This window comes from Macrotis lagotis, chromosome 1, assembly GCF_037893015.1.
Source record: "Macrotis lagotis isolate mMagLag1 chromosome 1, bilby.v1.9.chrom.fasta, whole genome shotgun sequence".
NCBI lineage: Eukaryota > Metazoa > Chordata > Mammalia > Peramelemorphia > Peramelidae > Macrotis > Macrotis lagotis.
Window position 1 is genome coordinate 265,634,292 of NC_133658.1, and position 27,509 is coordinate 265,661,800.

The 27,509-nt window shown below is 36.1% G+C and overlaps 1 protein-coding gene across 1 annotated transcript in view; it reads left to right on the forward strand.

Annotated features, from left to right (window-relative positions):
- The first annotated feature begins 3,501 nt into the window (after positions 1-3,501).
- Positions 3,502-27,509, forward strand: part of LOC141504957 (cadherin-like protein 26) — a 61,513-nt gene continuing 37,505 nt past the window's right edge. Inside the window, exons 1-5 of the mRNA XM_074210377.1 lie at positions 3,502-3,576; positions 17,632-17,694; positions 18,010-18,114; positions 19,454-19,612; positions 27,076-27,223. Coding sequence (XP_074066478.1) covers positions 3,547-3,576; positions 17,632-17,694; positions 18,010-18,114; positions 19,454-19,612; positions 27,076-27,223 — 505 coding nt within the window. The 5' untranslated portion in view covers positions 3,502-3,546. The remainder of the gene's footprint in view (positions 3,577-17,631; positions 17,695-18,009; positions 18,115-19,453; positions 19,613-27,075; positions 27,224-27,509) is intronic.

Consider the following 27,509-nt stretch of genomic DNA (forward strand, 5'->3'; position numbering starts at 1 on the left):
TCAGAATTTTAATTATTTTAATCAATAGTGATTTAGGGGTGGCTAGGTGGCACAGTGGATAAAGCAACGGCCCTGGAGTCAGGAGTACCTGGGTTCAAATCTGGTCTCAGACAATAATTACCTAGCTGTGTGGCCTTGGGCAAGCCACTTAACCCCATTTGCCTCGCAAAAAAAACTTTAAAAATAAAAGGAAAAAATGATTTAAATCATTTTTCATATGCTTACAGATAGCTTTAATTACTTTATCTGAAAACTGCTTGCTAATATCCTTTGCCATTTTTCATTTGGGGGATGACTTGTATTTTTATAATTTGATTCTTTTCTCTATATATTTGAGAAATGAAGCCTTTATCAAAAACATTGTAAATATTATTTCTGAGCTTTCTGATTTCCTTCTAATCTTGATTGTATCAGATTTGTTTGTGCAATTTAATCAAAATGTATCAAAAATTTAATAAAATAAAAATTATCCATTTTGTATTTCCTAATATTTTCCCTCCCTCTCTTGTTTAGTCATGAATTCTTCCCTTTTCCATAGATCTGCCTGGTAAACTATTCCTTGCTCTCCTAATTTGCTTATGGTATCACCTTTTATGTCTATATCATTATCCATTTTGACCTCATCTTGGTAGAGAGTGAAATTCTTAATTTTAAATTAGTAGTTTAAGAATTTCAACCTAGCACTTTCTTTTCTTTTTACCTTGATATGGAATTCCGGTCTTACCAATATTTAACTTAAGATAACAGCTAACAAGGCAAGGGATTTCTAATCTAAATATCTGCCATTTTAGTACCATTATAATGGTACTATAATCCCATGTATTTTATTTTATACATTTAAAACCACCATTCTGAGAGGGTTCCACAGGTTTCACCAGACTGTCAAAGGAGTTCCCAATCTCAAAAAAAGTCAATTCTATCATTTCTGATCCTATACTGTTTACCCCTTTGGGGAAAAGTCATGAAGCTATGCTGATTGAGTGTATCGATGTATAGAAGCAGACTATCTAACTTCTGATCTTCATTCCTCCTTAGAGATTCTTTTATCTCTTACACTTTGTGCATAATACTGAATATCCAAGGGGGGGAAACAAAACTCAACATATAAATTGAAGCCCCTAATGGGTAGTTAATTTTAAAATATCTCTTGAACCATTAAAGTATTTTAATGTTTCTGATATAGTGGGGGGGAACAACACTCAAATAAAAAAATCTGGGTTCAAATTCCAGGTATATTACTGACTACATTTGTTACAATCGAGGAAATAACTTCCATTTCTCTGGACCTCAGTTTCTTCATGTGTAAAATGAGGAAGTTGGATTATATCTTTAAAGTTCTTCTGGTTCAGAATCTCTCATCTTGTGAAGCTTCCCCTGGAGCTGTTATTTACACCTTCTGCATAATTTTGCTTTATGAGAATTGCCACCTTGTGGCTGATGAAATATTTTAAAAGTACATCTGCCTTTCTAGATTATAATAATACATAAGTTGGATTCCTTAAGGAAAATCAGTCTAATTATGAAAAATCTGAAATATTGCAAGTGATCTCAAGTCTCGTTTTTCTCATCTGTGAAATGACTATTTAGAAAAGATAGCTTTTGCAATCCTTTCAGCTCTATGATCCTATGCTATAGCATTTATATATCTCTCTTAAATTTTTGCAGGAGACTTTACATATGTCATTTCATTTTGTCTTCAGATAAAAATATGAGAGAAGAACATGAATAGTTAACCCCATTTTACAAATGAGGAAACTGAGGCTCATAGAAGTAAATATCTCACACAGGGATTATACAGAAAGTGGCAAAGGTGGGATTCAAAACCTGAGTTTTTTCCCTAATTCCCAAGTCCAGTACTAGTTTCACTCTACCAAGCTGAATCTCTTAAAAGAAAATTTGTACACTTTATCTCCATTGTTGTAAATATAATCATTTAAACTTGCCTTCTACTTGAAACAAAGAATTTTTTTACTATGAAAACAGTTTTCTGATCTGAAGGCAGAAGTTCAAATCGAATTATTTAAGATTACTCCTTACGAATCTAAGTGTTTAAGAAAGGTGTTGTTTTTCCTAGAGGATAGAAGAATCCATTCACTAACACCACCACAAGGGGGTGACAGCACTAACCCACAGCACTAACCGGAAAAAAAAAGAGTGTCAAGTGAAGCTTTAAAAAAAATTCCAGAATGTCAGAGTTGGACAGAGTTCTAGAGAGCTAATCCAAGTCATTCATTGTAAAGATGAGGAAACTGAGATCAAGAGAAGGGAAGCAATTCCAAGATCCCTTAGCTTAATAGTTGAAAGAACCAAAAGTAGAACCAGGTCTCAGAATACTGGTGTGATGCTCTTTCTGCCATAGGAGTCTTGTTTTTAAGCTGAAAAAAAAATGAAATTTTATAATTTAAAATTTTGCTAACTTTCATAATAATTATTTTCCTTCTGTCTGGCTGTCTATCTCTCCATCTTTCTACACATTTAAAGACTTTTTGAGATAGGGCCCACTGGCATCTCTCTTCTCTCTCTCTCTCTCTCTCTCTCTCTCTCTCTCTCCATCTACACATTTAAAAACTTTCTGAGATAGGGCTCAAAGGCTACCCTATCTATCTAGCTATCTATCCATCTACACATTTAAAAACTTTCTGAGATAAGGCTCAAAGGCTACCTATCTATCTAGCTATCTATCCATCCGCACATTTAAAAGCTTTCTGCGACAAGGGCCTAGGCTTCGGACCTCCAAAAGAGTCCATGAAACACAAAACGATGAAGATCCTCCGACTTAGTATAAAACTCTCATTTAAAGTTGTGGGGACAAATCCCATGGAAAGCAAGTGACTTGCCCAGGAAACTGCACCGACATTTGCTCCCACAGCAGCAGCAGTCTTTCCACTAGGCCGGTAAGAGATCCCGGGTAGAGATGTCTGTCTCTCCCTCCCTTAACCTACTCTCGGTGCTCTGGCAGTTCAGAGTTAGAGAACCTTCCTTGTGGACTCTTTCTCAGAGGCTTTCTTTGAGGGGGACTCGTGGGCTACCTTGAAGACTCACCTGCCGCTGAATTAAAACTAGCAAATTTAATCATTTCTTTTAGATCTCTTAGAACATTTTTCTATCCTTCAAAGACAGATTGAATATCAAAATGCGCCCGAAGCACCTGTGGGGCATTTCCCTGAGAAGTGAGCCCCGCATTTTTTCTTTTGGCGGGAGGGCATGCCGCATTTGAGGGCCTCCACTCTCCCGTGCCCCACCCCTACCCCCACTCTGATGGGCTCAGCTTGCTCCCCACCCCGGCCCCTCCCCACGCCCCTCCTCGGTGCCTGCCGTGCCAAGCCTCTGCGGGGCTGGCAGCAGCGGGGGAGCTCAGCCAAGGCTCGGGCAGTCGCTCTACAGGGCTGCGCCCGGGGCTCGGAGGAGGGAGCGCAGGGCGTGAGCGAGGGGCGGGGGAAGCCTTCTTAAGGGACAGCTGGCAGCAAGCCTGGGACTCTTACCGGGAGGTCGGCCCAGCATCCCGGCCCAGGACCGCGCGGCCGCCGCGCCTCGTCCGCTCCAGGCATGCGGGTCCTCGGGGCCTTTGTGATGCTGGTGAGTCTGGGCACGAGCCGCAGTTCAGAAACTGGCGGGGAGGGGTAAGGAGGCGAGATCTGGACTCGCGGGAATCGGGCTGCGCCACCCCCAGAGATCTGCAAGATGCGCTCACTCCATCTCGGCTCCGGCTCCCGGAGGCTGCCCAGCCCGGCCCAACCGCGCCGGGCAGGTGCGAGGGGAGCACAGCGCGAGCCTCCTCGGAGGGTGGCCGCTTTCCCCAGGCGCCTCCCGAAATACAATCACAGACCTGGGGACATTTAACCTTTACTTCATACAATATCTAGCAAAAATAGATGATTTTTTTTCATTTTTTATTTTTAAATTCCCCAGCTCATGCAAAAGCAAGTTCCAGAATTAGGTTCCAGAACCTTGAGCTCCAGATTCTCTCCTTCCTCCCACTCTGGTGAGAAAGCAAGCCACCGAGGCGCGGGTTAAAAATGCATAGCGCGGTAAACAGAGCTGGCAGTCAGGTGGTAAATGTAAACATACCCCTCCCCCCCCAAAGAGAGGGAAACTCCAGAAAAAAAAAAGTGGGCTTTGTTTGGTCTGTATTCAGGCACATCGGCTGTGCCTTTTGGGGTGGATAGCATTCTTTTTTTTTTTAAATCAGTCTGTACTTATTAATGAGCCATTATCACTACTGAGCTAAAGACAATTCCTGCCCTCAAGGAGCTCACAATCCAATTTACAAATAATATAGACAGGGGCGGCTGGGTGGTTTAGTGGATAGAGCACCGGCCCTGGGGTCAGGAGGACCTGAGTTCAAGTCCAAGTTCAGACACTTAATAATTACCTAGCTGTGTGACCTTGGGCAAATCACTTAAGCCCATGGCCTTGCAAAAACTAAAAAAAAATAATAATATAGACAAAGCAAGCTATAGCCAGGATAAATAGAAAATAAAACTGGAAGGAAACACAATGGGCATCTGATCCATTTCTCAAATTTCACAGATGTAGGTAAATACTGAGGAGGATACTTGGATAGCATTCTTTATCATAAGTCCATCAAAGAAATTGAAGAACCCCTTCTAATAGGGGCAATATAATGTTGCTGCTTATAGGGACAGTTTGCTATTAATTAATAGAACCTTGGGAAGTTTCTCATGAAACCTGTGCAGCAGTTTTTTTTTATTTTATTTTAAAATTTCACATCTCTGTTCATGTAGGTATAGGCAATGAGCAATTATCAAATTCCTACTATGTGCCCTTTAATTAATGTGGATAGGGGATAAAAAAAAGGCAGTCCCTACCCTCAAGGAGTTTATAATTTCATGAGGAGGACAAAAGGGCCTGGCAGAAGGTACCTATTTCTGTGGGGCAGCGGACATATGTACAATCCAAACTAAAAAGACCAACTATTGAGAAATTAAAAGTATGCTAGAAAATTGTGAGCCCTCTATAAAAGGAGATTTTAGGAGGGTGTATAGCAAAATAATACTGCAAGAGTACTCTCAGGGTCAGCTAGGTGATGCAGTGGTTAAAGCACTCCCTTGGATTCAGAGGACCACAGTTCAAATTCAGCCTCAGACATTTGATGCTTACTAGCTGTGTATTTCTGGGCAAGTCATGTCATTTAACCCTGATGATCTTGCAAATTAAAAAAAAAGAGTATTCTTTGGAGGAGAAAAAAGGATATTGCACCTGGTCAGTGCATTTCATGAATGACGATTGTATTTATTTTCTTATTAAAATTATTTCTGAGGTATTATAAAGTACAATTCTTAGGTTTTGCCCAACAAAATTTGAGAATGAAGCATGATTATTATTATACATGTCTGAATCAAATTAGTCATTGTATGATTATGAAAATGAAAATGAAGAAAAATTAGAAAAGGGACAGTTTCAGAAAAATCTAACAAGCCTTGTATGAACTGAAACAGCTATATAAGGTGAAGGAGCTGAATGGTAGGGAACCCCTGAAATGTGAAAACAACTTCTATCAATGCAGATTTTTTTTTTCTTCAGTTTTTTAGAGAATGATCTACAACCCTGAGAGGGTAAATGATTTGGCCTGGTTGCACAGCCAGTTATGTTTCTGAGGCCAACTCTTTATGGACCTCGCCTTACAGTAAGGGTATTAGAACATAAAGAATTCATTTTTTTCATAGAATTAAGATTAAAAAAAATCTGTGTTTAACACTTGGCTCTGCAAAATTGTCAGATTTGGTTGTTACCTATCAACTATACAGTTTTGGGATGAAAATGCTTTGTAAAGCTTAAAGTATTATATAAGTGTGAACTATGACTATGAAGAAATGGTTTTCTAGAGAGGAAAAAGGATCATGAATATCATTTTCCACTCAACTGGTTTCTTCTTTAAAAAAAAAAAGAAAAATTTCATTCTTTGCTGTTCCCTGTTTTGCAGCATGAAATGGAAATTTTAATTCTGGGAAGAGATGTCATGTCTTGTTTGATCTTAGTGGCCAGGAGTTTGGGATACATTCATGGTCCAAATCAATACCATCAAAAGAATTTTCTTGCTTCCATTTTGAAAAGTTCCACAATTTCATCAACATGCGTTCTACTATCACCCATACAAATTATACTTTAGTGGAAGTCTTCATGAGTTGCACTGCCACCCACCCCCCAAAAAATTCTCATCTAGTAGCCAATTCTCAGGGAATTAAAGTCCCTAGCAATTAACCAGGTTCTATAATTCATCTCTGGGACTATATTTGACCTTCTATCAGAGCTTGCCAGGTGTTGAGAATCCAGGGTTAATTCTATGCCATTGGAATACTTTGGAAGAGGATTTCAGTGAAAGGTGACCATTTATAAACATATATATATATATATATATATATATATATATATATATAATAAAAATAAATATAAGATAAAAGGCAGCACCTGTGATTAAATTGGGTTGGAGAGAACTTTTAAAGAGCAAACTTCCTCTACAAAAGTGCAGCCAATAACTGGGGTCACTGAAAGGTTATGTGACTTGCCAGACTTTATATGTTGAAGGCAAAGGTTCAAACCAGATCTTCCTGATTCAAAGGCCAGCTTTCTACTCCTATTGAATCAGATGAATGATTTTATTTTTCAAACTTAAACAGAATTTTACTCTAATGTTTAATTGACATATAGATAGGATTATACTGTGGACTTTATTCTGAAGAAAAAGGAAATAAACTCCTGATCTGACCCTTTGATATCTATTTAAATAGTACCCCAAGCACTCCAAAAGGACTTGAAATAGAATAATATTTACAAATCTTGGAAGTCAGTTCACCTCTTTACACAAAATATTCCCTATTGCCAATATTTTATTATTACTGCCTGTGTGTCTTGGGCAAGGCTCTTTTCTCTCTCTCCTGATCTTAGTTTCCTCATCTGTAACTGGATTAAATTATTTTTATATTATTTATAATAAAATCCCATAATCCCACCAAAGGTGCTCATTTCCTTCAAGGGTGAAGTACTTTGCTGGAACTTTCAATTCTCCCTTCAGTGTTTGAGTCAGAGTTGAATATGAAGTAAACTTATGAGACTTCTGGTGTTTTCTGTTTCAATTACTGATTTGACTATTATATGAAAATAGTTACATCTGAATTATGAAGCACCAAATGATAAAGTGATCTGATGAAAAATAATCAGATATTTGTTGAAAGTACATGGAAGTGATTAGATATAAGAAGGCTTAACACTTTAAGAAGTTAAAAGTTGCTTCTGTTCCTCCCCTTCATTCAGAACCATAACTAGCAGAAAACTGGGGTTTTGGCCTGAGGACCAACAAGGTTGAAAAAGGTAGTTTCTTTGTTTACCTCACCATGTGTTCCTTACCAGCCTTTAAAACCTATGGCATAATAGCCCTTATGGAGACATATTTCTCTAAGGATCCTAGAGTCCACTTCTTCCAACACTATGGCTCTGACTACCACAGTGGATGCACTCTTAAGGAAATGAACTTCTTCCATTCCTGGTGCAACCAAATCCTGGCTCAGACCATCTTCTATAATGACACCACCATTCTTGCCTTTGTAACAGAGTTCACCCTGCATGCTAGGTTTCCTGCTTATGATTTTGCTTACTCTTTTGCTTGAACTTTGAGTTTGTAGGATCATAGGTTTTAGAACAGAAAGAACCTTTAGAGACCTACTAGTCCAGTCTCTTTATCTTACATATGGGACCATATGGTAAGGGCCTTTCTTGATAATTAACAGAAATTGAGTATGAAACACAGGTTTTCTAGCTAAAAATCCAATATTCTTTTCACTTCACGCCCTACTACTTCTCTACCCTTCAAGAACAGTGACTCTTCTACTCAGTTTTTTTTTTGTTTCCAGACTCGAAATTTCTATGTACTATTTGAGCAGCTGAAATGTAATGTCATTCCCCCTCCCCTCTATATACTCTTGTATTAAAATTTTGTGAATAGGTATCAAATTATAAAGTCTAGACTTTCCTTGGTGGATTTTCTTCCTTAATGCAGTTACTGTAGTAGCGAGGGGAAAGAAAAGAAACCACTGTTCTCTAAGGTCCCTTTTAGCTTTAAATTTCTGTAAACCACTTTAGTTGTACAAAACTTAAAGACCTTGCCAGTAAGAAAGGCTTGGGAAGAGACTTGGAGAATTAAATGAGTTCACTTTGATTTTAACCTACATAGCCAATATAAAAGGAAATTCTACTTAGCTAATTAGCTTTAATTTCATGAAAACGAAATTGACATACTAACACAAACTTCTCTTTCCATTTGCTCAAGATCATTGTTCAAACTTAGAAGACTGATTCAGATCAGTCTTCAGTCTCCTCCTAAAAAAATTCATTGAAAATTACAAGTGAATGGAGACAATGACATGCAGTTATGGAAACCTTATATTTCACATAAGGAAAAATGCAATTAAAACTGTTTTTCCATCTTAATGATGAGAGATAGAGACAGATACAAAATCAACAGGCACTCCAAAGTAATTTTTGTTGGTCTTTGAATGATTTCTTTAGGTAAGAAATTTGACTTCCTGGGTTGTTGTTTACATTGATACTTTTCCACAAAAATAAAATCAAATCCAAAAAAATCTTATTCCAGTGCATCATTGTAACATCAAGGTGAACCTGGGTTCTTGGGGAAGAAAGAAAGGATAGTAAGAGGGAAGGAGAAGGGAGTAAGGAAGTAAGAGGGAAAAGGAGAAAGAGATGAAGCAAAGAAGCACTTTACAAATGTTGTTTCATTTAGTCCTCATGACAACTCTATATAGGCAAACAGACAACCATTTTATACTTTATCCAGGATCACATAGCTAATTTACATCTGAGGCTGCATTTGAATTCAGATCTTCCTGACTCCAGGCCCTTAATTCTTGGAGCTGAACTATGGTCACATTTTTTATTTTCCATAAGTCTTGATTATAGAGTGGTCACTCAAAGAATATTTGAGGTTAAATTATTTTTTTAAAAGAGAGTTTTGTGGTTACCCTTATCGATAATGTAACCTATCAACACTTTCTGCCAAGTGACATTTGACTCTAAAAATTTCTTCTTTATGTACTTAAAAAACAACAACTCAATGATAAAAATACTAACTCATTCTGTAAAATGGTTGGAAACAAGCATAAGATTCTTCAACAAAGTTCCAGGATATCCTTTGTTTTGCTGCTTTCTTGTGTTCTTCCTCTTTACATTTATTTCTTTGGTTGATTATTTTATGCCTTTATTTTATTCATTTTAATTTACAAAATTAATCTACTGTACAAATTTTTACTTTGATGGAGATTTATTTTCTTACTCTTACCCTTATAATGATAGGTTGATAAATAATGTTATAACTAAAGTACTAATATATCACAGATTTTATTCAAAGGGAGCATAATCAACAATCATTTTAACTGGTATAATTGAAGGTGTGATCATTATGCATGTCCAATATGTGACTGACTTTTTTTTCCTGTCATTCCCATATTTCTGAAATGTTGTTAACTCAAGAGTTAAGGGAAATTTTCTATATGAAGTTAAACCCTTGTATGTTATAATACCTAGTTTGAATTCTTTTCTAAGGAAAACTAAGATACAAAGATAAAATATTTTCCAAGTCATCTAAGGAAGAAACCTTTATTCTTCCTTATCTGTACAGAATGATGATGATGATGATGATGATGATGATGATGATGATGACAGTTTGAAAAATGCTTGGACATTGTGAGATAGAAATTACTTATATGCATTTGTAGGGGAAATGTAAAGAATGCAAATTTTATTAATCCTGAGGATTTTTACTTTTAGCTTCTGTGGGAGTAGAAAAAGATGGACTATAACTAGAGAAGGATGAGGCACAGTGAAGTTGACTTTGAGGGTACTGGGTGAGGAGAGAAACAGACAGAGAGGTGAGATGGAAGAAAGGAAGGGTTCAGATAGGAAATAGTTTCAAGGATCATGATCCCTGGTAGCATGGAAGAGAACCAGTCATACACGGAAGATAAAATTCTTTGGGGAGTTTGTACTCAAGTTTCAGAGAGGAGTAGAGCCAGTGAGCCCAACTGAGCCTCTTGAATGCCCCAAGGGGGTATACTTAGAGTCTAGACAGAACACAGCAGGAGGCTGGAACTTATGATTCCCATTACTTGTGTAGAGGCATTTGAAGCCATAGGTTTTACCTTTTTCTTGCATTTTGTCTCCTGTGTTCACATTGGTATCCTAGTTGGTATTCCTTTATTGTAGCTTTTCATATGGCATCTAACTTGTGTGCTGGCTTCATTGAAGCATCTCTACCCCCATCATCCTTTATAGTTTCAAGGACTAATGATTAGATTATAAGAGATACAGCAAATAATTTACTGTTAAAGGATTTTGGTAGGTATACTTTATCTCTATGCAGGAATTTGTCACTCCTGTGTTTTAATTGATGACATAGAAGTCCAAACCCCATTCCCAGGCAAACCAGATGTTTGCTTCACAAATGGATTTTTGTCTTCTGTATCCCCTTCCTTCAAAAGGTCACAATAAGGATAATATGATCTATGTCTCTATGGTATTCAGGTTTCTGCTGAAGACATCGTAATTATGGACAATATTTATTTAAGTTCCTTCTTTCAGTTTCATTGGTAGCCATATGATTTACCAGAAGTGAAGTTGTCTTCCGCTTTGATAAGTCCTGGGAGAATCTCTGCTTTTGAAAAGTCAATAAATCACTCTCTTATTTTTGAGTTAGACACATGGCTACCTCAGCTCTCCTGATCAGGAAATTACCAAAAACTTCTTTCTCTGATCTGTTCTGGATGATCTCTCACCTTGATTTTTTGGAGGACAAACAGCTTCTTCCTACTAGGAGCATTTAACCCCTTCTTGTTCAGGAATTGCCTCTTATCTTTTCCCCTTTTTAAATTAAAACTCAACTGCTGTCTATTTCCTTCCCTTTCTCCTCTGTGTATTGTTATTCATCCTCATCCCACCAAGTCTTGTTCCCTACATCCACAGTCTGTTGCTTTCTCTCTAATCACATAACTAACAGTCTGATTCAGTTCCTTATCACTTTCATCTGAATTTTCTAATAGTCTCCCAATTTTTCTCCCTGTCTCAAGCCTCTTTTCACTCTATTCCATCCTCTACACAGCTGTCAAAATGATTTTGCCAAAATGATCTTTCCTAAATGGCAGGTCTAGCCATATCACTTTCATCTATAGAGTAAAATATCAACTCTTCTTTAGACATTCAAAACTGCATAACCTGATCTTAATATACCTTTCCTCCTTATTATATATCACTTCCCTTCAATACTCTACAATTAAGCCAAAGTGACCTTCCTGTTTGTCGCATACTTTTGCATCTACTATCCCTCATGCCTGAAATGCCTTGTCTTTTTACGTTAGCTCTTACAATTCCTAGTTTCTTTCAAGTCTCGACTCAAGCATCATCTTTTTTTACTAACTTTTCCTGACCTTCCACAACTGCCAGTGCATGCCTCCCCATTATTTTATGTCTATTTTGCATTTATTTTTATAGGCCTATAGATGTTTCTTCCTTGAAGGTAGAAACTGGTTTGGTTTGTTATGTTTTGTTTTGTTTTTTATATCCCTAGCATCTGGTCTCTGGCCAATAGTGGATGCTTATTAAATTATTAATAAATTAACTAGTGATAGAAAGAAGATAACTTCAACTCTTTGGTTTTATTTCTGTTTTCTCTTACAAGTAGAATCATCTGTGAATTGGAAAGAATGGAAAAATGGTTAATAGTAGATGTTTTTTTACTGGGAGAGGGCAAAGCAGTAGGGGTTAAGTTAATGGTCACATAGCCAATAAGTGGCAAGTCTGAGGTCAGGTTCTCCTGACTCCAGGGTCTAAGCTCTATCCACTTTGCCACCTAGCTGCCCCTCTGATTTTTTTTTTAACAGTGAACTGATACCCAAGATAAGGAGGATAACTCTTAGCTATCTCCTTTGCAGATGAGCTCCCTCCTGTTGTAGTAAAAATAAGCTAACTTTTACCTAGAACTTTGAAGTCTGAGAAGCACTAGTCATCTCATTTCATTACAATAATTCTACAAGCTATGTACTATTTTCCCATCTTTGAGGATGAGAAAAGTGAGGTTTAGAAATATTAAGTGACCGCTACATGGTTCTATAGCTAATAAATATCTGAGATTGTATTCTAACCTAACTTTTCTTTAGTCTAAGTCCAGTATACTACCTATTAAATCATATCTTTTCTACTAAAAGAACCAGTAGGTGTGATTGCTGAGATATTGTCAGTGGTCTTTGAAAAATCTTTGTAATGCAGGATTGGAGGTCAATGGTCCAGTTTTTAATAAAAGAAGAATTCAACAATGTAAATTATTTATCTGTATGTTTGTTTTGATTTCTGACCAAATTCTAGGATGTCCTAGTAAGGAGATGATTTCTGAGCATAGAGAAAAGAAAGTAGTAATCCCCCAAACCAGCATATCTTCATTAAAAACAGGTCTTATGAGACTAAACCTATTTTAATCAGGTTATTAAATTGTTAGGGGACTGTTTTAGCTATTCTTAAACTGTTTAGCAAATTGTACAACTAGGCTTCTCATGTTACTTTTGTAAAAAAGATGAAGAAATCTGGACTAAGCAATAGAATAATTATATGAATTTTGAACTGATTGGACTCCACCAAATATTCATTAATGGTTCTATGTCAGTTTGGAAGAGAAGTACCCAAAGGATCTGTGCTTGACTTTTTGAATTTAACGATTTTATCAGTGACTTACCAAAAGGCATTGGTGGAATGGTAATCATTGAAAATAGTAATCAGTCTAAAGGATTTTAGAACTTGGGGTCATATCTGATAAATTCTATTAGGCATGAAGAAAAAGTCTTACAATTGATTTTAGAAAATGAGTTTTGCAAATGAAAGATAGAAAAGACACAGCAATTTTCTGATAATAGATGGGGGGATGAACTATAAGCTTAATTTGCTTCAACCACGTGATATGTTAGTCAACAAAGAACATTCTAATGCTATGTTAAAAGAAGTAATTTCTAAGATTAGAGGAATAAAAATCTTGCTATCAATGATTTATCAATCAGGATAGTGAAGAGTTTGGGGCTTATGCCTTAAGGGGATTAGTTGAAGGAAATGGGGATGTTTATGTTAAATGAGAGAAGATATATGAGATGTAGGGATTTTGAGATCTCTTAAGTACTTAAAGAGAATTTTTTCCCCTGTTTAGTCCCAAAGGGCAGCAAAGCAATACATTTAATCTTGATGCAAGGAAAAACTTCCTTGCAATTAGAGATGAGAAGGAAAAAAAAGTTAAAGTTCATAAATTTCAGAAGAATCAAGAGAAATGAAATTTGAATCAAAAGACCATTGAATTTGATGATTGTGGGTCACTGTAATATTTAAAGAAAACAATTTTAGTATTATGATAAGGGAAGAAGTCTAATAGAGAGATTATTAAAAGTGGGTAGAACAGAAGTAGTAGCATTAGATAGAAATTATTTTTAATTCAATTGTATATTTAAAACAATAAAAAATTAAACAATTAATTTGCTCAATAAGTACATATTAAAAGATCTAAACATATAAAATATCATTGCTTTTCATCTCTTATGATCCTTTGACCCTTCCTATTAATTTCTTCTTTTTCTTAAGTGTGGTCTTAATATGTGCCTAATTCTAGCTCTGCTATTTTCCAATTTGTGTTATTTCCTAAATGTCTTTCCAGATTTTTTGTATTCCTCATGAATATCAGTCATGATTTAATTATGGTATTTTATTACATTACTCTTTTGCTGGACATTTGTATTGCTTCCAGTTTTGTTTTATGTTTTTGGAACAGCATATGGATACTATGAAAATATTTGAGCACATAAGTCTTTCTTTTTTCTTCCTTTTTTTCTTTATTTTTTTGACTTTGATAGTACTTTTAAAGTATATTTTCAACAGTGAGATGATTGGGTCAAATGTTGTGATTACTTTTTTGTAGCTTCTACTATTTTGTTTCCAAAATTACTCTAGAGATTTTCAATTCTGCCAGTAATGAATGTACCTGTTTTTCTAAAATTGCTACAGTGTTGATTTTTTCTTTCTTTCCCAATTTAATGAATTGACATAGCACCACAAAGATGTTTTAATTATATCTTTTCATTTACTGATGAACTTAAACCTTTTTCAAGTGATTGTTTTTCCCTTTTTAAAGATTATCTGTTCTTTTGTTTAAATATCTGTCATGTCCTGGGAAGTTACCCTTGTGCATTTTTAACAGGTCCCTATATACTTCAGGTGTTAAATATTCAGTATAAACAGCTTTGTAAAAAAATTTGTTAGGAGGATAAAAATAAGATAATTGGTGGATTGGGAGGTTTTGGGGGTTTTGTTTTGTACAGGCGTACATGCCTCAGAGATGTTGTTAGTTCAATTCCAGAGCAAATCACACAAAATTATTGGTTATCTAGTGCATATAAAAGTTATGTTTACACTTTAATGTAGTCTGTTAAGTGTATAACAGTAAGTACTAAATCTAAAAGTCAAAATGCATGTACTTTCATTAAAAATACTTCATAGATAAAAATGCTAATACATCTGAGATTTCAGTAAATTGTAATCTTATTCCTGGTAGAGAGTCTTGCCTTGATGTTGATAGCTGCTGACTGATCGGGTGGTGGTGGTGGGGGTAATTGTTGCTAAAGTCTGGGTTGGCTATTGCTGAAGTCTGGCATGCTTGTGGCAATTTATTAATATAAGATAATAATGAAGTTTGTTGAATTAGTTGACTCTTCCTTTCACTTGAAGACTTAGAGGATATTGCAGGCTTATCAATTGGTCTAATTTCAATATTGTTATATCTCAGGAAATAAATAGGGAGCCCAAGAAAAGGGAGAGTCCAAGAGTGGAGTAATCAGAAAATGCACAGCATTTATCAATTAAGTTCAACATCTGTGCCCCAAAACAATTACATAGTTGTATCAAAAATCACTGATCACTGATCAACTTAACATAATAATAATTATGATGATGAAAAAGTTTGAAATATTTCAAGAATTACCAAAATGTGACAAATTCACAGTAGCTGAACTCATGCTTTTGGAAAATAGTGCCATTAGACTTGCATACAATAAAACAAGGTATGCCTGTAGTAAGAATTCCTTCAAATTTTTCTGAGAAGTTGCAGAGGATTTAGGTGAAAGAGAAAGAGGATGCTACAACTTTAGCCAGGTTCTGGAGGAAGCAAAAGGAAATAGGATCAATAACTTGTGTAGAGAGAGATTAGATTTGGTCAGGAATAGAATTATCTCATCTGTTACTGGGGGAAAGAGGTGAGAGAAGGTGATGATGCTGAAAAGATTTGAAGAATAAGGAAGCTGAGGCAATTCAAGGAAGATAGCTGAATCTTTTCAGTATAAGAAGCAGCTAGCTGATGTACTCGAATTACAAGAGGGAGAGAAGAAATATCTTGGAGCAGTCATTGTTTATATAAGTAGATTAAATGGATAGTCATGAGCAGGAAGGAACCACTTGAGGTTCTGTTCCATGAATTTGTAGTGGGTAAAAATTAATTTGATTTTGTGCCTTTTTCTAAGAATTTTCAATATTGCTGTTACTATGTACAATGTTTTCCCAGTTCTTTTTATTTCACTTTGCATCAATTCTTATAAGTCTTTCCAGGTTTTTTTTTTCCTGAAAGCATCCCTGCTCATCATTTCTTACAGCACAATAGTATTCTATCATAATCCTCCTGGGTTGTGAAGATTGTTTTCCAGCTTTCCACTTTTCTTCTAATTTTGGCAGCATTGATTTTATTACTGCAAAAGCCTTTCAATTTAATATGGAAATCATTCATTTTGCAGTTTATAATGTGGTCTAATTCATGTTTGGTCATAAAGTTAACCCTTTTCCATAGATCAGGTAGATAGAATATTTTATTGGTCCATGATTTTTCTATGGTATTGCTCTTTATGTCTAAATTCTGTACCCATTTTGACCTTATTTTGGTATAGGGTGTGAGATGTGTATCTATTCCTAGTTTTTGCCATACTTTTTTCCACTTTTCCCAACAATTTTTGTCAAATAATGAGTTTCTTATCCCAGAGGCTGATGTTTTTGGGTTTGTCAAATAGTAGATTACTGTAGCCATTTACTGCAGTTTCTTTTGAATCTATCCTAATCCACTGATCCATTACTCTATTTCTTAACCAGTACCAGGCAGTTTTAATGTTTGCTGCTTTATAGTATAGAAGGTACTTTACATTTTTTTCAGTTTTTTTCAACTTTTTCATTTTGTTTGATGGAATCTTGTAGTCTTGTAGACTCATTGATTTCTAACTGTTAAATTCTAGTTTTTAGAATTTCATTTTCTTCAATTACCTTTTGTGTTAATTTTTTAAAGATGTTGAATTCTCTGCTCAACTTTTCACAATTTTCCTGCATGACTTTCATTTCTTTTTTCCATTTTTCTTCTTCCTCTCTTCTTTGGTTTTTAAATTATTTTTTAAGCTCTTCAATGAACTTTTGTATTTGAGTCCAGTTTATAGACTGTTTTGATACTTCTCCTATGAGTGATGTTTCACTGCTTTTTTCTTCTAGACATGGCATTGTTGTCATCTTTAACTGTGAAGTATTTTTCTATAGTGAGCACACTTTTAGCTTTTTTGTTCATTTTTGTTGTAGTTCTGCTGTTTTGGTATATGAAATATAGATCCAAGCTTTTATTTTGCTGGGACTGGGGTCTGGTCCCTGGCTCGTTGTTGGCCAAAATGTTGCCTATGCAGTCTAGGCCTTGCTTTTGTAGAGGTGTGTTTTTTTTTCCCTCCTTTATGTCCAGGTTCTTACTTAATAGAGGAATGTTCCGAACCCAGTCTTGTCTTTTACCCCTTGTTTTCAGGGTTCAGACTTTGTTTAGGGTTGGGATCCTCTCTGCTGACTTCCTATCCAGCTGCCAGGACCTCTATTATTATTAAGTCGTTGGGACCTGGCTTGCACTGTGGCTAAGAGCTGCTTTCTCCAAATTCTCGCCTCTTGAACTTTACTTCCCCTTTTTCCCCCAAAGAGACAAATGTTCACTGAAGATCCTCCACAGTGTCTGCAGTTGAAAACTTCTTTGAATCTTCTCTTTTTCTTGGTGGTATCTGTGGTGTGAGTGTCAGAGTAGAGGCTTCATGTATCTTTGGCAGGGAAAAGTTCCAGAGCTTATTAGTTTTGTGCTGCCATCTTAGCTCTGCCCTGGACATCCACTTAATCCCGTTCATCTCAATTCTTCATATGTAAAATGAGCTAAAAAAATGTCAAATCACTGTAATATCTTTGCAAAAAAAATCCCCAAAAGCAAACCACAAATTAGAATCTTGAAGAGTTAGGTATGACTGAAAAATGACTAAACAACAATAAATCCCCCATAGCATGAGATAACTGGGGTGGAATAATAAAAAAATTAAACAAATTAACATTTTCAAATAGCTGAATATACAAAGTATATTTTTATATATTTTTGAATTTTATTTTGGGTTTTGCATGTGATTAGAGTTTCTAATATCCTGCCCCATCCCCTTTTTATTAAAATGAAGGTCATTTTTTTTGTTGTTTTGCAGCATGGACCTATAAAAGAATATTTCAATGTGTATATTACCTACTAACTTAGTTTTTGTTTCCAAGGTCACTGTAACCAGCTGTCTCCAACCAGCAAAAGATGAACTTAGCAATCAGGAAAAGATGAGGGTAGGTACTAAGCTTAATAATGTGTAAGCTACAATCATTTTTTTCTGATAAGTTTGTTTAAAATTCTAGAGATTTGCAGTGCCCTGATTTGTGTTGGTTTTCAGAAAAACAAAATAAAAATAGCTCCAAAATGCTTATATTTATGAAGTCACATTGAGTCACCAGGGATTTAAGGTAAAGGACATTTCTTCTCAGGTAAGGCTATGGACAGTTTGTGAGACTCATAAACATATAATACAATGTCACCTCAAAGCAATATTGCAACAATTTTCTTATCATGGCTTGATTTCAATGTTTTGTTAACACATTCTCCAGGCAGAAGATCATCATCCTTTAAAACGTTTTAAAAGAAGATGGATTATCACTACCTTGGAGCTCAAAGAGGAAGACCCAGGACCATTCCCCAAGCTTGTTGGAGAGGTAAGCCTTGTGTGCATCTACTTTTATCTCTAGTCGACATTTAAAAATCTAGCAATTGGAAACATAAAAATCCTGAAAGGATTCACAACAATAATTCCTTAATCAAAGATATATGCTTCTTCAAAATTAATGCCACAATACCATGTGCAAGCCAAGATTCAAAGATAAAAAAAACGTCAAAACTTCCTTTCTTTGAGAACCTTACATTCATTCTATGCTCTCTGGATATGATATGAGAGGTATGATGGTAAATGTTTAAGAACCTTCTCTCCAAAACATTTCTAAGTACAATGCACATTCTTAACAATTTCTTAAATTTAGACAATCCACAAAACAATGACTAAAGTCCTGTTTTGTAATATTTTGCAATTTCTGAAGTGTTAATGCTCACACTGAAAAATTTAACAGTCCACTCTCTAAAGCAGTTCAATTTTACTTCAGTCACTTCCCTGAACCAACAGGTATTTGGATAAACAACAAAAAAAAAAAGCAATGTGTATACAAAGTAATTTACAGAGCACTAACTACAAGGGGGCTTAAGGAAAGGCTTTGTAATCTGTGCTACAATGAAAGTTAAGGATTCTACAGTAGGGAAAATAGTGAGGAGGTGACACTTAACATGGAGCATGATTTGTGAAAAAAAGATAGAAGTAAGTGATAGAATGTTGTGTCCTGGGAACAATTTTTAGACCAATTTTACTGGGAGTAAATGAAGGAGAATATCAGGCACTAAGACCAGAAAGATAACTGAAAGACATATTGTGGGAGGGCTTTAGGATTGAAGTTTTTATTCTATCTATATAAAAAGCACTAGAGAAGGGGTGGCTAGGTGGTGCAGTGGATAGAGCACTGGCCTTGGAATCAGGAGGACCTGAGATCAAATCTGGCCTCAGACACTTAATAATTACCTAGCTGTGTGGCCTTGGGCAAGCCACTTAACCCCATTGCCTTGTAAAAACTAAAAAAAAAAAAAAGCAGTAGGGAGCCACTGAAGATTTTTGAGTAGGAAATAACAAGGTAAATTTTGTGTTTTAGAAGTATTAATTTGGTAACTGTGTGAAAAATGGAGATAAAGGAAGTAGGGAGACCAATTAAGTCTTTTATTTAGTTCTTTTTATTTCAATAGCCAAGCTGAGAGGTGCTAAGGATTTATGAGAAAGTGTGGGTAAAGATAAGGGTGCTGATAGGATAGGCACTGTAGCAGTATTAGATTGGTCAAGACTTGAAAACTGGTTATAGGACACGAGGGAGAGGAAATATCCTGCTCCAATGGTTGGGAACAATTTATTTGAAGGATGATTTTTTTAAAAAACATTTTTTTGGTGTTTTTTACTTACAGCTATTCAATCATATGGACTACAATGATTCCTTAATATATATAGTCAGTGGGCCTGGTGTGGATAAGCCTCCAATTGGTCTGTTTTCTATTGAAGATAATCTTAATGGGAATATCTATGTCCACCATTCTATTGATCGAGAGGAAATACAATCTTTTGTGGTAACTATAAATTTTACCTTTCTAATTCTTTTCTTCTCTTCTCCAAAAAAGTATTTGGAGTAGCAGAGGAAGACAATAAAGAAGAAAATTTAATCCACCAAAAATTCAGAGCTGAGTTAATCAATAAATACTTAATAAGCACCTTGTTCTGGGGAAACAAAAAAAAGAGTCAAAAGACAGTCCTTGCCCTCAATGAGTTTATAAACTAAAGGAGGGGATGACTTGGAAACAAATTCATAAGCTATATACAGGTTGAATAGGAAGTAATTGAGAAAAAGAAGGCATTAGAATGAAGAGGGGTTGGAAAAGGCTTCCTGTAAAAGTAGAATTTTAGTTGGAACTTAAAGGAAGCCCAGGAGGTCAGTAGTTGGAGCAGAGTAGGGGAAAGCACTTCATCCATGGGGGACAACCAGGGCAAATACTCAGAGTCAAAAGATGCTGTGTCTTATTCTATAAATAGCCAAGAGGCCCATGTCATTGGATCAAAGTATGTGATCTAGAGTATAAGGTCTAAGAAGTCTGGAAAGGTAGGAAGGGTCCAGGTTATAAAGGGCATTGAATTCCAAACAGAGGATTTTTGTATTTTATCCTAGAGGTGATATGAAGCTATCAGAGTTTATTGGAAGTGGAGGGTGATGTGGTTAGACCTGTACTTAGGAAAATCACTCTAGGCATGGAATAGAGGATGGGTTGGAGTGGAGAGAAATTTGAGGCATGCAGACCCTCCAGCAGGCTCTTGCAGGAGACAAGGTGTATGAGTTGATGAAGGCCTGTGCTAGAGTGGTGGCAGTGCCAGGGGAGAGAACAGGCATAGTCCAGAGATATTGCACAGGCAAAATTAATGAACCTTTGTAATAGATGGGAGGTGGGGCAGGTTCAGAGATAATGAGTTCTGGTGATTGGGGATAGGTTGAGTTTAAGATGTCTATCAAATATCCAGTTTGAGATGTCTGCAAGGAAGCTGGAAAAGATTGAAATTCAACAGAGAGATTGGAGCAGCATTGGTAAATTTGAGAATCCTCAGCATTGAGATGATAATTAAGTCCATAAGAGCTGATGGGATCATCAAGTGAAGTAGTATAGAGGGAGAATATAAAAGGGCTCAAGACAGAAGCCCATGGGACACTTATGATTAGCAAATGTGACATGGAAGTGCATCCAGCAAAGAATACTTAGAAGGAATGATCAGATTACCTATCTGGAGAAACAGGAGAGAGACTTATCCTGAAAATCTAGAGAAAGGAGAGGTTGATCAAATAGTGTCTAAGGCTACAGAAGTTGCAAGGAGAATAAAGATTGAGAACTTATCATTGGATTTGACAATTTAAAAACAATTACTTCAGAGAAAACAGTTTAATGAAATGAGGTCAGAAGAGAATGATAGAAGAGAAAGGAGCACTTGTTTAAATAACCTTTCCAAGGAATTTAGTTACAAAGAGCAGAAGAGAATACAGGGTGATAGCCTGGAAGGAAGGATCAAAAAGTTTATGAGTCCACAGGATGTAGTCAGTAAACCAAAAAAAAAAAATGAAAATAAGTGATAAACTGGGAATGACAGAGGAGCAATCTATTTGGAGGAGATAAGGTAGAATGGGATTACTTGAGGGGTTAGCCTTGGGAAGGAGTTAAGACCACCTCAACCTGTGAAACCAAGGCAAAGGAGAAGATACTAACAGAAGGCATATGGGTGGGATGAGATGAGGAAAAGGGAGTTGGTAACAATTTATTTCAATTGTTTTCAGCTGAGAAGGTGGGGGGGGGGGGGGCGAGCCAGGGAAGGTTTGAAGAGGTATGAAAGTTTAAAAGAGTACCTGTGAGGAGTGGAGTCATAGTTGATAAAGCAGGTATATAAGGGTTGAAATGAGGACTAGTTGAGGTGTGTAAAATACCCTTATTCAACAGCATATAGGAGACAAAATCACCAATAGTGGAAGTGATTCAAGGCTGAGACTTAGCTGTAAGACCCTAAGGCAACATCTCTGGGTCTCAGTTTCCTTATCTTTAAAATGAACGAGTTGAGTTCCACTTCTAAAGTCTCTTCCAGCTTTAAATCTTTCATCCCAAGAACCTCTCCAGGCAAAACACACAGCAACTTTAAGTGGTCATGAAAGTGACTCCCAGATAACAATAGCAACCAGAAGGGGTCCAATTGCTCAACTTCCCAGGGAAAGTTGTGGCTTGTCAAAAGTCATGCAGGTGGAAAGTCAAAAGCACAAACCCAGATGTTTAAAAATAGCCCTACACTGCTTCTACTTCATATTAAGGTCTCTCTTGGACCCCTTTGCAATTCCTTAATATAAGACCCTTTGCTTTCAGAAGATAGGAGCTGAATAAATAGTGCCAACAGTAAGTGCTGCATTAAAAAAAAAATAACCCACTGGGGAAACGCTCAGGAGAAAGTTGAATGTTCCAGTTTAGACTCTTGAATAGTCAGAATAGGTTTTAAACAACTTACCCCATCAATGGTAGTAAGGTATGGGAGAGTCACAAGAGTTGAGAACACATTCTACTCTTGATAACTTTTGAGGGGTAATGGAATGATAGCTTGAGATCTTCTGGTCTAGCATCCTGTTCCTTTAGTCCTCTTGTTCCTACATCTACTCTAACTTTTAGGGTACTGGTGGAAATTCTACCCATTTTCCTGACACATATTCTGAGGAAATTACTGGTTTAATGGTTAGATTGTCCTATTTTGTAGGGAAAATAATAAAATATGAAATCATATGAGAGGCAACATAGCAGAATAGGTAATCTCAGAGTCAAGAACAAGTATTGCCTCTGACAGGTTCTGGCTTTGTGACCCTGAGCAAGTCACTTAACCTCTTATTGCCCTAGACAACTATCTGACTGTAAGTTATAAAGAAGTTGCCTAATTGTATCAATAAGTTTCTTCATCTGGGACTCCCGTTCCTATTCTCCATCCATCTTTTTCTTTTAGGTCTTTGCAAGGCAAACGGGGGTTAAGTGGCTTGCCCAAGGCCACACAGCTAGGTAATTATTAAGTGTCTGAGACCGGATTTGAACCCAGGTACTCCTGACTTCAGGGCCAGTGCTTTATCCACTATGCCACCTAGCTGCCCCTTCTCCATCCATCTTTGACTCAATTTTTGCCCCTTGTAGGAATATCTATGATATCTATGTTTTTATAAGGAATAAACCATGCTAAATATATATATATATATACATATATATTATAAATCTATACTAAAGGTCCTACTGTGACCTTTAGACTTTCAACAAGCAAAATCTATTTTTATCAACTAATTAAAGATAAAAGAATTCTGTGGAAAGGTATAGCATAGTCATCTCTTTTAATATTTAACCTACCTCTTCTAAAAATTCCAAAGTCAATTGCCACTCATTACCGGGTTTATGTGATGAAAAGAATATTCATCATAATCATCATAATAATTTACATCAGTGCTATCAAACTCAAATAGAAATGGATCCCTGATTGCCAATACTGACTTAGAAAGTCAGAAATTAGCACTATCTAGGTTTTATTGCATTATTTATTTTGTTAAACATTCCCCATGTATATTTTAATCTAGTTCAACCCACTATATCATTTTAATATTTACAAAGTACTTTCCTCAGGTGGGATAGGCAATGAGTGCAATGATAATGAAATTATTCCCATTTTACAGTTGTTGAAAATGAAGGTCAAAAAGGTTAAGTTCATGCTTATATAATTAATAAGTGTTGGAACAATTTGTAAATTCTAAAATTTGGAACTTGGTTAATTACATTGTAATCAGCTAGATGGATTATGGATAGTATACTGGATTTAGTGTCAGGAAGACTCATCTTCCAGAGTTCAAATCTGACCTCAGATACTTAACTGGGTGTGTGACCCTAGACAAGTCACATAACTCATTCTTCCTTGGTTCATCTGTACAATGAACTGGAATGTTAAATCACTCCAGTATCTTTGCCAAGAACACCCTAAAGTAGGGTCTCAGTTAGGCACAACTGAAAAAGGACTCAACAGCAACAGTAAACAATAACCACATTGGTAAGTGAACTTTCTCTTATAGTGTCATAGATTGATTAACTCTTTAGTTTCTCTTTTGAATACAGTCACTTTGTATAGACATTGTGCTATAATAGAAAGTTTGTCAGATTGAGGTGAAGTTTCTACTGCCAGCCCTGCTGTTCAGTAGACATTTTCCATTACCCTCTGTGAGAGAGATCTTTTTGATTCCTTGATATAATTTGACTCTGTGAAGCTTATTTTCCTTTTGCATAAAATGAAAGAGCTGCAAAGGGTCAACATGAATCAACAATGCAACATGTCAACCAAAAAACCTGATCTGATCTCTGGCCAAAATAAGGAATTTAGTGTATAGAATAATAGAGGTGTTATTCCTGCTATGCTGTTCCTCTGTTATAACATTATCTATAGTTTCTCTTGTCTGATTCAGAATATCAGGGAAAAGAATCACAGTCATGCCATCTCCAAACAAATTACAGCATCCATTAAGAGTCTACAGACTCACATTAAGAAGACAAGGAAATGTGCTTCAGTTTCATAGCCATCTCTGGTGTATACTCATCATGAGAAATGACTATACAACATTTAATGACAACTCAGGAGAAAAAAAAACTGATTCTGAGTAGAATAAGGTCATTAGGACAGAACTGTTCTTTATTTAGTGGAACAAAGGGAACTGAAAACTTTCAAATGCACCAATCCAGGGTGAATAGTACTTGACATCCTTCAAACAGATTGGAGTTAAAAAAGCAAAAGGTTGACTGTCCATTAGTTGAGTATGATTCAGCAAGATTCTTGTTCAGGTATGTAGTAAACTAAATGACCTCTTGAAGGCCTTCCCTCTTTAAGAGTCCAAGAAAATGCCAATTACAAGTAGACCCAAATAAAGATGAGTAAGGAGGTTGGTTGAATTTCTTTTGTATCAGATGTCATGCCCATAAATTTATTCATTGTTCTAGCTAATTCCGTGTTTCTCTCCCTGCCTCTTGTTCCTTTGAGACAATAGGCTATTCTAACCAACATCCATCAGGTGTATTATTTTTGGTTCTGGGTACCATATCATGGAATTGTTTGAAGAGTTAAAAAGCATTCAGAGAAGTACTACATGATTCTGATATGAGGATCAGATACAGGAGATGAAAAGATTTAGGAGATATATCTTCAGTTATTTGAAGAACTGTTATATGGAAGAGGAATTATACTTCTGCTCAGTTTGAGTCGGTATAATTAGATATAAATAGGTGGGAGCTCAAGAGAAACCTCAGCAATGAAGAGTAAACAAAAATTACATAGGAGGTAAATCATTCACATTCACCAGAAGTGTTCAAAGGCTAGATGGCTACTTATTGATAATGTTACAAGGAAGATTCATGGTAAGATACAGGTTGGACTAGAAAACTTCTAAAGTAACTTCCAACAAGATTCATGATTAGATGATCTCTAAGATCCTTTCTAGTTCTTATCTTGTATAATATATCTGGATTATTGGACAATGATCACAATCTGGATATCTTTTAGCCCTTAGAATATCAGGGTCTGATTTGTAAAGTAGTAGTAGTGTATTGTACTGGAAAATAGTAGTAGTATAAAGAGTATTGGACTGGGGGCGGCTAGGTGTCGCAGTGGATAGGTGCCCTGGAGTCAGGAGTACCTGGGTTCAAATCAGGCCTCAGACACTTAATAATTCCCTAGCTGTGTGGCCTTGGGCAAACCACTTAACCCCATTTGCCTTGCAAAAACCTAAAAAAAAGAGTATTGGACTAAGGAATCAGAGGACTCCAATATTGACTGTGTAATTGTGAAGTAGCAGACATATTAGAAAGTTGGGCTTGGAGTCAGAAAACCTGGGTTAAAGAATCTTGGTTCTGATACTTTCTACTTGTATGACTTTGAGAAAGTTATTAAGACCTCAGTTTTCTTAGACATTTTCTTCATGAAAAATGAGAAAGTTGAATTAGGTGATTGTTATGATCCTATGATTTATCTGGTTCATAGTTTCCTTATCTGTAAAAAGAAAAGGTGGGTGAACTCCAAGTCCCTTTCAACTCCCAGTCCTGATTCTCCATTGTTCCTGATCCCATATTTGTGACTTCTACTTCTATCCATGATTTTAGGTAGCTTTCTCTTTCTGCTCTTGGGATTTGTTAAAATGCCCACTCTGTCTCCCTTCTCAAACCCTACTTCTTCATTTTACCCCAGATCTTATCAAATTTGGCTCATTATGTCTTACTTTTCACCCCAATTCCCCTAAAATATTTACAAAGAGTAGCTCAATTGTAGGTGAGGTTTTTCTGTTAACAAAACTCCCTTTGAAGAGACAGTATTGTGAAATGGGAAGTAGTTTTATGAATTAATTCATTTAAACATAGCAATGTCTAGGCTCACTATTGTCAGAGCCAGACTGGCTTACCAACATCCTTTCAAGCATATCTTTCTCTATTGCTATCATATTGATATCTCATTAGAGGTATGTTTTTTCTCCACTGTTAAGAACCATTAACTGGTTAATATAGATTGGCTTTTAAAATGGATATTTACCTTAAAATATGAAACTATAATAATAATAATAATAATATAATAACAGAAATACAAGCCCCCCCCCTTCAGTGACTCAAGGGAATGCTCTACTCTATATTGTCTCAGTCACCATGAAGAGAAGGCTCAGGTTTAATGCAATCTCTACACTGCATTGGTCCCATCAAGTTCACTTTCTTTTTTCTTTCTTTCTTCTTTTTTACAAGGTAAATGGGGTTAAGTGGTTTGCCCAAGGCCACAAAGCTAAGTAATTATTAAGTGTCTGAGGCCTGATTTGAACTCAGGCACTCCTGACTCCAGGGCCAGTGCTCTATCCACTGTACCACCTAGCTGCCCCCAAGTTCACTTTCAAATGTGATATTGCATCCACTTGAGTGCTACTGCTATGCTATTTCCCAAAATCAATCCCTGCTTCTTGGGACATCAATGTTCAACTGCCTAAAAAGTCCCAGTGTAGATTTTCCTTCTTCTGACCTTTTGAAATTCCCAAAAGTGGAGCTTCCAACATCCTTCACCTAAAATAAAAGTACATAAAGAACTAAAACCCATACTCGTGGACCATGTGTTGGTTTCAGAGGTAGAGAATCCCACATCTCTCTATTTTGAAAGCATAGTCTTTCACTAGTCATTGCCAGAAATTCTACTTTGTTGATTTAAGTCTTTGTGGGCTTGCATCAATTATGTAGCATGGAGAAGAATATTGAAATTGAACTTTAGTTGGATTTTCTCTTTATCAATTAAATTATAATTAGAATATGTTCTAAGTGTATGAACATATGGGGTATTTATTAAGTTGATTCATTTAAGATACTAGAGGATAAGATATAACATTATAAAAATTTTTAAATGAATAACAGATCATAAAAGATAATATAATAATGTTCCCCTCCCTAAAATAATTGGTCTTGTATTAATGTTGACTATTGTTTTCCAGATACGCTTTGATATTGCTGACATTTCAACTGGGAAGACTATGGATAGATCTTTATTTTTTATTGTCAAAGTTGGTGACGTTAATGATAATGCACCACAGTTTGATAAGGAAGAATTTAACATCACTATCAAAACTAACCACAAACTGGGTGAGACCTTTTTATCTCTTGGGTGAGATTCATATTCCCTTTTATTAACTAGTGTAAATATCATTTTTTTACATTCTTAATATTTTATTTTTCCTCAATTGCATGTAAAAACAGAGATGAATATTCCTTAACTTCCTTAATGGATATTTCTTTATTTTGTATAGTGAAAGATGAAGAGGGGGAAAAGGAGGTACAACTGAATGGTTTCAGTTATATATTTTCTTGTTCAGTTCTTAATATTGTAGGCCTGAAGCTTCCTATTCTGTCTCATTCTGGTTTTTAAGCT